The following is a 12,078-nucleotide window of genomic DNA, read 5'->3' on the forward strand; positions in this document are numbered from 1 at the left end:
AACAATGACATTATATTTCTGTTCCCATGTTACCTGCTATTTAGTGGGGAGGAAAGCTTTTATATATAAATATTTCGATGGGGTAACTTGCAACATCTGTTGCAACATGCCGCATGCCATTGAAATAGAAATTTTTGCGGTTAAGCATTGTTATATGAACAATTGTTGTTGGTAATAAAACTAAGAGTATTATTATTATTCCATTATTATTATTATTATTATTATTATTATTATTATTATTATTATTATTATTATTATTATTATTATAGGACAACAGTGATGGCTTATTGCTTGCAGTGCCTACTAGTAGTTGTTTCCTTTCATCTTCTCAGTTAGAACTTCAGACTGCAGGTCAAAGTGAGCTTCATGGATCACCTGCAAATGCATCTAAGAAGATAGTGTAGAATCCTTCAGATGATCTCCTGAACATGTATGGTTCTATCCAAAATCTGGAACTAGAAAACTGACAGCTCGGAAAAGGAAGAGATGTGCTATTCTCACAGACACTCTAGAAAAAAGTACTTTCGAAATGAAAAAGAAGCATCTAAAAGCAACCGAAAACGTAAAATCATCAGCTGAGAAGAATTTATTCTCAAGTCGTCTGTTTGGTTTCTGAAGAACCGTACGAAGAACAGGATACAGAAGAAGACTGGGTACAGTGTTTATGTTGTGAGAAGTGGTCTCATTGGTCGTGTTCCGAGAGAAATCCGTACTACATCTGTATAGATTATAGACATTGACTGCCACAGTGAAAATGAGTGAAGCGATGTTTAAGCTGTAGATTTGATAGCATTAAATTTCTGAATCAAGTCCGATTGTTGCAACTTACCCCAGATGATGTTGCAATTTACCCCATGGGTGGGGCAAGTGTCAACAGTCGGACTTAGTTCAAAAAGTGGATGCTATCAAAACTGCCGTTCGATGTTTTGCACTTCTCTTTTTTTGGTATGTAGTTAAGGCATGTACCTTTTAGTACACTCAATATAGTTTTTATATCTATAATAATTTTCGAGTAAAAAAACAGACCTGAAAATTGTTGCAACTAGCCCCATCTTCCCCTACAATCACTTTTTCAAAAAAAAAAAAATGTATAAAGCCAGTAAAGCAATTAACATGTAGGTCTATTTTCGAAGATAATATAGGAATTTTTCGTGCTGCTAATTATTTATTTTTAAAAAATCAGATGCTGAAACCAATCGATATAGCGCAGTTTAAGCAATTCAGTTTGTTTTATTTAAAAAGAAAACTCTCTATTTACAAATTTGATTGTTCCTATGTATTAGAGCAGTCTTCGAAAAATCAGTGCCTATTGTATTTCTAAAATATAGCTGGAGCCGCGGTGGGTCAGTGGTAGAGCGTTCACCCCTGGTGCATGGGGTCTCGGGTTCAAGCCCTGCTCCCGCCAAGTGAACTTTGTGGTCGATAAACGCCGTGTGCGTGGATATTCTCGGGGTTCTCCCGTTTCCTCCCACTTTCTTCATTCCACCATTTCATTCATTTCTCATAATCACCGTCTCCTTCAGCCTAACCGGCATAACCGTGGGACGTAAAACTCAAAGATTTCATTTCATTTTCTAAAATATAGCTGTATTGATTTATTGGTATATATTTACCTTCAGTTTGTTTGAGAGAAAATTATTGCAAGAACTAAAAAGTGTTTCTCTAGTAAATACGTTTTCATAGTTTAGCTATTTACGTTACTAAACAAATTTCGTTTTTTTAATACATAAAATGGCGCCCGTATATATATAGGGTGTAACTTAATTAATATAACAAACGTCGTTAGGTGATTCCTGACACCGAAATAAAACAAAAACTATACAACAACCTGGGTGTAACACCCGAAAATTTGTCGGAAAAATGTATAAACCGCCATAACTCATGAACAAAACGTCGGATTGAAGTCGGGCAAAAGAATGTCCATTGTTTTTAGTCGTAGAGTCGATTAGTGTACAGTGACGATGCAAGGATGACTTCCAAAGAAACTGGAGTATTCCTTTGAGTATTTTATCAAACGTTGAATGAAGAAATGATCAATCAAGTACAAGTTTAACATTAAAAAATAATAGTGCATCGTTCAAGTTAGAAGAACACTCAGAATTCGAAAGAAAGAGAGATACACATGTGTGATTCATCTATTTTGTCTCAGTACATAATGACGTCTCGGAAGAAGATTTTAAATGGAACGAAGTCTTTAACGTATCACACTTATATCTTCTAGGCTAATGGTAACGGATGATAAATGAACGGCTTCCTGTCCAAGAGTGTGTGAAAAAGGAAAAATAACTTTGATCCAGATTAGGTTTAAAACGACTGTGCATAGGACAGTCAGGCGGCATGTAAATAAATATAACATCGAAAAATGCAAAGATCATATGTGATGAACGAGTGTACAAGGAATTCTCCACATGACCCAGGGATTCCAAATATTGTGTGAATAGATATGGGGCAAAAGTAAGCTGCATTAAACGGTTTCTTCCTCGTAATATGTAATTCCGTGGAATATGGTACTTCTGTGCACAGAAGCAACAAAAGTGGAGAAACAAGGGATGTTGTACACGTTGCATAACTAAATCAAGAAGTGCGCTGGAATAGTATACTTGATTTATCCGTTAGATAAATCTTCTCCCAGGAATACTTTTGATGGCGTTTTCCCCTTCCTTCGAGTTGGCAAACCTCAACTTTTCCCTGAGCTATGAAAAACTTCATTGCTATTGTGAATATACCAAAATACTATCCTAGTGTAGACCACTTACATTTTGATTTTATCATTGCCGGAGAAATTTTCTCAAAGGAAGCTCGTTGAAAATACATTTTAAAGAAAGGATAGTCTTTTTTCGACATTCTAATGTACATACCTTAGAGCTGTATGGAATACCTACACGAAGGAATACCTACGGAACTATCGTCCCTTGTGTGCCAATTGCGAGTGGCTTACAGAAGGCTGTCTTGAAGTTTTATTGTGGAATGGCTTCAGTTAGCATGGCTGAGTTGTAATAAGCATCTACGCAACTTGTGAGTGATATACATAGTCAGATGCTCTACTGTTACACGTGTAATTGCTGTATAACAGGATGGGAAATGTTGTGTTCAACGGTAGAGGGTTGTGTCCAGGTATTTAAGGTCGTGTAAAAGTGTAGACGTTGGTGTTTAAGTAAAATTGATTGTGTTAACCTGTACACGCCTGCGCGATGGAAGATTACCCTGTCCACGAGCTGGCAGATATGCAACTCATTTATGGAGTAGCAAAGGGCAATAGCCCAGAAGTGAGGCGTTTATATCGTGACCGTCGCCCTCAAAAGAGAGTAACTTTCCTTGTATTTTTCCACGCCTCCATATTCGACTTCGAGAGAGGGGTCCCTTCGGTTTCTCGTACGTGAAATCGGAGGAAATAGCCCCATATGGACAGCTGAACTTGAAGACAGCGTACGTCGAATGATCAAAACCGTCTTGAAACTATCATGTGTATGGCGTAAAAACCCACATGCAACTCTAGTAAACGATCAGCAGCAGAAATTTGGTGTGGTGTGGTGGATAATTTTGTGGTAGGATCTTATTTATTATCGGTCTGCCTGTGTGGGAGTACGTATCTTTTATTTTTACGTAATTTTCTCCCAAAATTGATAGAACATGTGCCCTTGAACATAAGACAGCAGATGTGATTTCAGTATGATAGTACACCTGCACATTTTGACAGGAATATGCAGACTTACCTAAATGAAACATTCCCAGATTGGGAGAGAAAAACCTGTGTTATGACAACCTCGTTCATTCTACCTCACGCTGCTTGATTTTTTATTTCGGGGATACGTATGAAACTCCGGCCACGACAGTCGAAGAACTTGTAGCTCGATGTAATATAGCTGCGGCAATCATCTACGAAATTTCAGATGTGCTTGATCACACGCGGAAAAATTTGCTTCGCCGATGTCATCTTTGCAATGCGGTCAACGGTCGACAATATCAGACTGTGAACTGTTATTCTTCATAGCTGTCTCGTGTACACATACTGCATTGCACAAATACTGTACAAGGTACCTCTGAGTATTTCAGTTATCCTACCTTCTCCGAAACAGAATAAATCGATAATTTGAAATTGTATTTCTTTCTTTCCTTGTGCAACACGCGCAAAACCTTGAGTATCGTCGAGTTTCATTCCTTCTGTACTCGTAGTTATTATCTTCCACGAATTTACGCATTACGGGGAGGAAATCTTTTAATCTAGCTTACTTTGGCTCAAATTATATTCACATAATTTGTGGGAATCACTGTTGTTATGTGAAGAATCCCTTATACTCTAATTCATCGTACATGATCTTTTGCCCCTGACTGTCTTATGCACAGTCGTTATAAACCTACTCTGGATCAAAGTTATTTTTTTCTCATTTTTACACACTCTTAAGTTGAACAGGAAGCCGTTGATTGATCATCCGTTACCATTGGCATAGAAGTTATAATTATGATAAGCTAAAGACTTCGTTTCATTTAAATTCTTCTTCCGAGTCCAGGAATCACCTCCAGACGTTCATTACATTAATGAAGTTACTATATATATAATGATAAAAAATAATACCGATATTAGTGTCGATGAAATAGTATTTGGAGTCACTCAGACGAACAGTAACACTCCCGATGCAGTTTAAATCCATACTCAGATTCCATTGCCCTTTATGCTCAAAATGAAACTATTCTCCCCGTGCGAAGAACGGGTATTCTGTTAATAATTTATTATTAAACATCACACCATAAAATACAAAGTGTATCACGTAATGTACACGTTATACTGTTACTTGCTTTATGTATAAATGGAGGATGAAGGACTATTATTGGATCAAAAGATCCAATATATTTCAGACAATAAATTTCTTGTAGGCTTTATATCTGGAGAACAACATATAGTGTACCCAAACCTAAACTATGACTGAACTCAGTATGATGTGCTTAGTGCCTGAATAAAACGAAAGCTCGATTTAGGGGCCATTCAAAAATTCTGTTGCCTTTGATCCAAAAAATCTAATATATTTCATTCAATAAAAAAAAAATCTTGTACGTCTTATATCTGAAGAACTACATATAGTGCAGCCAAACCAAAACTATCACTTAACTCAGCATGATGTGCTTATTCCGAAAGTAATACGAAACCTTGATTTAGGGACCGTCCAAACGTTTGTAGCCCCTGATCCAAAAAGTCCAATATATTTCATTCAATCAATAATTTTATTGTATGTCTTATATATGGAGAACTACATATAGTGTAACCCAACCCAAGATATCACTTAACTCAGTGTGATATGCTTATTGCGTAAAAAATATGAAAAGTCGATTTAGGGACCGTCCAAAAATTTTGTGGCCCGTTATAAAAAAAATCCAAAATATTTAATTAATCGAAATTTTTCTTGTACTCCTTATACCTGGAGAACTACATATCTGGAGAAAACTCGATTTAGAGACCGTTCGAATATTTTATGGTAACTGATCCAAAAATTAATATTAGCCAAGATTATAATACTTTGATCCATTTTTTAGATCATTCCTAAAATTCTTGTTTTTATCCAATCTTTCTTTTAAACAGTATCACTCTCTTTGTTCTCAATTTGAAATTTATCAAGCAATTATAAAGCATTGCTTATTATCCAATTTGTATTCGGTGTAGAGCTTCAATTTTCTCAAAGTTTCAAATAAGATAATAAAATATGATTTACTATCGGAATTCGTGTCAGGTATTATTATTACTTTTATTGGTGTTTTCCTTTCTTTCAATTGTTAAAACAAGAAACTACCTTGCACTGTCATAAAATATGTGCTCTTTTCCAATAGCATAATAAGTGCTCATATAATTTTGAACTTTAAAATTAAGGATTGAATCAGTACAAGAAGTACAATTTGGATAACGAATGACTTATAATTGATATTTAGTGGCGTACTGAAGTAAAGGGACTTTGAAACCCCCCTTGAGCAAGGTATTATGCATAATTAAGCACGTTTATCATATTAGCACGTTTATATATATATAAACACTTGATATTATATAAACTTGTGTTCCTAAAGCCCCTGAACCCCCTAAACATTTGCGTAGAGTACTGATTGTGTTTCTCTTATTATTTTAACCGTTTTATGCTTTGAACGAAATTTGAAGTGCAGGAACCCTGTGAAGGTGACCACCTTTACTATAAAAATTTCTTTAATGGTTCTTAGTTTTTCTTCAAAACAATCAATAACGAACGAAAAATAAATGATTAAGTTTGATTTTAAATCGAAATTTGAAATACCACCAAAAAGTTGGCCCACCCAACCTTATTTTGTAAATGACTCTTAATAATTTTCAAAACAAACTATTTCCTCTTCAAACCAATCAATAAGAAAGGAAAACATGTTATTAGCTTGAGTATTGAATCGATATTTAAAAGCAGAAAAAACAGTATGAAGTTGACCACCAAATGTATCCTGGAAATAGATATATTTTACTGGTTGTTTTGAAACAAGTGATTTTTTCTTCAAAATAAGCAAACCGCCCCGAAACAAATCACCTTCATCAACATTATTTCTTAATTATATTCTTATGTTTTTCGAATCAAATTACTTTTCTTCCAAACAAGCAACAACAAATCCATATCAAACGATTGATTTTGGTCTTGAATCGAAATTTGTAAGTAAAGGAATCAGATTGAATTTGATCACATTCTAAATTTATTTTGTAAATCTCTTTCTCTATTTTTTCGAAACAAGCGATTTGCTCTTAAAAACAACCAATAAGAAACGCTTGGCTTCGGTTTTGATTCGAGACTTTAAAGTGGAGCCAATATGAAATTCCATCACCCATTTCTCTTGAAAAGACTCTTTATGTTTTTCGAAACAGACTATTCTTTTTCAAAATAATTAGTAGCATACGCATATCAAACAATTGATTTTGATTTTCAATCAAAATTTTAAGTGGAGGAACAATGGGTAAATTTGGCCATATACCAACTTTATTTTGTAAACATCTCTTTATGTTTTAAGAAAGATACGATTTTTACTATTTTTATTCAAAAAAGTCAATAACAAACGAAAAACAAACGATTGGCTTCCGATTTCAATTCGAAATTTGAAAGGAGGCAACTTAACATAGGTGCATTGCTTCGCTTAAAAAAAAAATCCAAACGCAAATTCTAAGCCTACACTTTTAAAATTGCAGTTACATGTACATACTTCAACTTAGTATACATAAAAAATTACAGCATTATAAAAATATCAGACAAATAATATTATTTATTCGGTATTGAAAACCTCGAATCAACTATTGGAGTTATTTAGCGTATTTTTTTTTAATATCACAAAATTAAAGGTGTATTTATTACGGCATGGATATATTACGCACAATATTTTTATACAATATATATATATACATATATATATATATATATATATATATATATATATATATATATATATATATATATATATATATATATATATATATATATAATTTTTTTAAAAATAGACCATTTAAAATTATTTATCCTTACAATTTTTTATATCCACAAATTCAAGGTGAGGGATATGCGATATTGATATTTTCAGAAAGTGTTGACCACCCTACAGAATGTCGATCCTGTGCCGTGTCGATCCTATGCCGTTTCGGTCCTGTGCCGTGTCGATCCTGTGCCGTTTCGGTCCTATGCCGTGTCGGCCCTGTGCCGTTTCGGTCCTATGCCGTGTCGATCCTACGCCGTTTCGTTCCTATGCCGTTTCGATCGTATGACGGTTCTCTCCTATATATCCTTGAGAAAATAATTGTTACTTAATATTGCGTAATTATAAAATAATGTATTTTTTATTATTTCGATCGTATGAAAGCTCTGCTGTCGATCCTATGCCGTGTCGATCCTGTGCCGTTTCGGTTCTGTGCCGTGTCGATCCTACGCCGTGTCGATCCTACGCCGTGTCGATCCTATGCCGTGTCGATCCTACGCCGTGTCGATCCTATGCCGTGTCGATCCTACGCCGTGTCGGTCCTGTGCATGTAACCCCACAAAATCTGATTGCAGCAATTAAAACATGTCTAGAGTTACGCTACATTGTCTTAATTATTAAAAAAAATATAGCTTTACTATAATAAAAGAAATATCAATTTGGGGGTTTACTGCACTCCCGCGCGAGTACTAGTGTCACAAAATGGGCGCGAGTACTTATGGGTTAATTTAATTTCATTTATTTTCGTCGTTTAGATAACGTGATAATAGACCAGTTTAGCATCGTTTAGTATGTTCTAAGAGACTACGTTGGAGAGTTTCGTAACTTATCTTGTTAACAGGGAATAACCTAGATACATGCTACACAGTGTTACGGAAAATCACATGTAGCATGATACTTAAGATAAAATTGAAAACTCTATGCTACGTTTTTAACGATACGAAAATCGATGAGAATATACCGATCATTCCAGATTTGAAGTAAAATTTGGTAGTTGGCAATTCATTTTTTAATATCGTGGTACATGAAAAAATCTAATTTAGATGAAAGGACTAACTAAAAGTGGCATATTATTGTATAAATGGTTAAATGTCCTGTATCATTACAAGTCAGTAAACATATGTTGCACTAGGTTCGGAAACACTCACCTAATGCATTGCATAAACAACACTAAATTTAAAGAAAATGCCTAATTTAAAGAAATCTGAATATGAGAACACATAACTAAAGGTTACAACAAAATACGCATGAACATAATTAAAATAACCTGATTGTCCGGAGAGATCTTTGGGGTAAAATATAACATTTCGCCACCTGGATGATTGTTTTCGGAAGCAATACCCGAATATTCTGGAACAAGATCAAGAATATTTTCTGTAATGTAGCTTCATTTTCCATACCTAAGATTTCTAATACTTAATTAACTCAGTTTATCAACAAATACTATTTTTAGAGAGCATGGTTGCACAAGGAAATTTATTTACTGTAGAGTAGTATAGAAACATAACCAAGCAAAGACAGCCAAATAGCACGAATGGTAGAATTTCCAAAGCCAAGTGCAGATGCTAATTCCAACTGCTATCGCTTTTAGCCAACTACCAAGCTTTTCAGTTTGTAACACTGATAACACACGCTCGTAGTTCATTGAATATGCTAGGCTCAAAGTGTGTTCCTAATATTAATAGGATCACACAATGAGATTTATAAGACTGTTTTGTTAGTACGTCCGTCCGTTACTCCGCACGATAACTCTTCAACGGATGTAATTCTTTTTTGTTCTTTGTAATATATAGACGAATTACCTCGGTCAGGTTCGTTAAAGGAGTTAATCCGGTAATTTAACGGTTAACAGCGATTTTAACAGCCGCTATATGTAGTATATAACCCATACATGTAAGTGATTGTTCTTTTGCAATAGATAGCTAGCGCAACTACTTCAATTGAGGCCACCTCCTTAAAGAGTCAATCCGATAACGTATTAACGAATAACGGTAGATATCTATAGTTCATATTTCATACGTGTAAGCAATTTTTTGAATTCTTCATCGCGACGTTCATAAATGTACTTGGAGCTCATAAGACGGAAAAAACACGTAATCAAATTGATTGTTTTAGAAGATGGAAGAAGACAGTCTAGCATAACTGATGTTCTGCCGTTTAGAGGAGCTAACTGTGACACTGATTACTACCTAGTAGCAGCGATAATAAAAGAGAGATTATCGTTGAATAAAGGAAATATTCATCATCTGAAAAACGGAGAGAGATTTAATTTAAAGAAATTAGAGGGACCCAAGTGAGAAAGGAATACCAGATTAAAGTTTCGAATATTCTTGGGTTTAAAACGTTCGGAGTGCACTAGTGTTGAGGATACTTGGCAGGGTTGGCTGGTTTAAACCAAGGTGGTTTAAACCAGTTTTTTTTTTTTTTTAACTGGTTTAAACCAAAATACAAAAAAAATGTTCGTAGAAGTGTGTTTGTAAAATCTTGATGAACACACATTTTTGGGTTATCACGTTTCACTCCCGTATATTATTCGTATTATATTCAGACCTAAATTCTCCGTTCATTACTCAAAAAGATCATACTACAAAAGAAGCTATTTTTTTTTCTTACAAGTTTATAAATGTTTATTTTGTGATTTTTTTGTAGTTGTTATTATTGTTATGTAATTGCAATCGAACAAAAATTCTAAATATTGTTTCGTTTCAATGTTTACTATTGATAAAATACATCGAAAATGCCGTACTTTTTGTGTGTGTGTGTGTGGGGGGGGGGGTTCATACAGACCCCACGAGAGGCATTTAGTGAAATAAGTATCTTTGGTATCTATTTATGTATAAATGAGTCTGAGCCAAAGTGGACTCAAATAATTCGTATCTTTATTCACTTTTCTTAGTGATATGCAGATTAAGTCGGTGTATTTCTTTAATTTGAACCAATAAAAGTCGTTGTTAACTAACTTGAACTAAATTAGTTCTTCTATACTCCGTCGTACTTTGAAATTGTTCATATGTAATTTTGTGTAATGGTTTCACTTGTGCAACTGTTTATCTTTTTGTCCTTCTGAAATGACTCTTGACACAGTTATATTAAGAAGCATGTAAAGATCAGTACAACGTATTTTTTTTTTTTTTTTTTTTTTTTTTATTAGGATTCCTTCGTGAGTGAGTCGACAGACGTATCGCATTTGTGGCCAATTAGTCCTGGTTCCGAGTTCAAATGGAGGACAATTTCTCTCGGATGTAACTCGAGAAGCGGTTTTTATTCCGCTTTAAGCTTATGTGACTCCTTCCAGCATAACCCGGTTGTTGCATAATAACATCAAGGCGAAACAAACTTATTTCTGTCCATATATGATATGAATATATAGAGCAAATCATTTAAACCATAAAAACCTGGTTTAAACCAAAAAAACCGGTTTTTTTGGTTTTTTTAATAAAAACCATGGTTTTTTCCAACCCTGATACCTGGGTTGAATTCAAAAATACGTTAGCATTAAAATTTCAGCAGAAGAAAAACTGGGACACGCTGAAATACGTTGGAACAAACAACGGTTTCACCAGGAATACACTAAACTAACAGAGAAGAGAAAACATGCAAACTGCGTTGCCTACAAAATCCGAACAAAATAACTACGCAAAATTTCGTAGACATCAGGCGGGGAAACTTCCAAAACTTTTAGAACAAACAAACGTGATTTTTTGAAAGATAAAATTAAGGAACTTGAAGATAATGGTAAAAACAAAAACATTCACAACATGTATCATAAAAAGCATCAAAGAATTTAGGAAAGGTTATTAACTTCGCGCTTATATATTTAAGAAAGTCGACGGAATAGTTCTCACTGATACAAATAGCATCTTAAATGGATGGAAAGATTTCTTTGACGATTTGTTTAACACGCAGCCAAAAACTAATGTTCGCGGAGAAAGGGAAATGCAAACAGCAGAACCATATATTCCAGAGCCTAACCAAACAGAAGTAGAAATCGCTACAAAGATATTAAAGAAACGCAAATCTCCGGATGTAGACAAAATTGTGGAACAAGCTACACAAACTCATTCTCCTTATCTGGAACAAGGAGGAATTGCTACAAGAGTCGAAAGAATCATCATTGTTTCAATTCACAAGAAAGGTGACAAAATTGATTGTAACAACTCTAGACTGCGCGGGAGAAACAATATAAGTCAGAAATTGGCCAAAATGAGATAAGTCAAAAATTGGAGATCTACCGGTATGTGTCATGCTCCACCTCCGGTTAGCTTGGTATAAGTCAATTCTAAATGTGAGTTGAATAATCGCGTCTTGGTACTGTTAGTATAAATGATTCACAATTATGCTTGGTAAAATAAATCGCCTCCTGAAAACTTTTTTTTTTTTCTTTTGACGTATACTGTTTCTCCCGCACAGTCTGGAATTACCGAAGCATTTCTCTTCTGTTAATATCTTATAAAACTCCCTCAAACATTCTTTTAGCAAGATTGACCTCATACGCAGATGAAATTATTGGAGATTATCAGTACGGATTTACGTGTAATCGATCAACTATCGACCACACATTTACCATTCGACAAATACTCAAAAGTTCATCAATTATTTACTGATTTTTAGAAAGGTTTACGGAAT

General features: G+C 34.5%; 1 protein-coding gene across 2 annotated transcripts in view; it reads right to left on the minus strand.

Moving 5' to 3' along the window:
- The window catches only part of LOC145673380 (recQ-mediated genome instability protein 2-like), a 73,435-nt gene that overhangs the window by 55,108 nt on the left and 6,249 nt on the right, over positions 1-12,078 (minus strand). Inside the window, exon 2 of one of the 2 annotated variants that reach the window (XM_081743027.1) lies at positions 8,720-8,802. The exons of the other annotated variant lie outside the window; for it this stretch is intronic. Coding sequence (XP_081599153.1) covers positions 8,720-8,802 — 83 coding nt within the window. The remainder of the gene's footprint in view (positions 1-8,719; positions 8,803-12,078) is intronic. 2 annotated transcript variants of the gene reach the window in all.

Source organism: Thermobia domestica, chromosome 16 (genome assembly GCF_964235325.1).
Source record: "Thermobia domestica chromosome 16, izTheDome1.hap1.1, whole genome shotgun sequence".
Lineage (NCBI taxonomy): Eukaryota > Metazoa > Arthropoda > Insecta > Zygentoma > Lepismatidae > Thermobia > Thermobia domestica.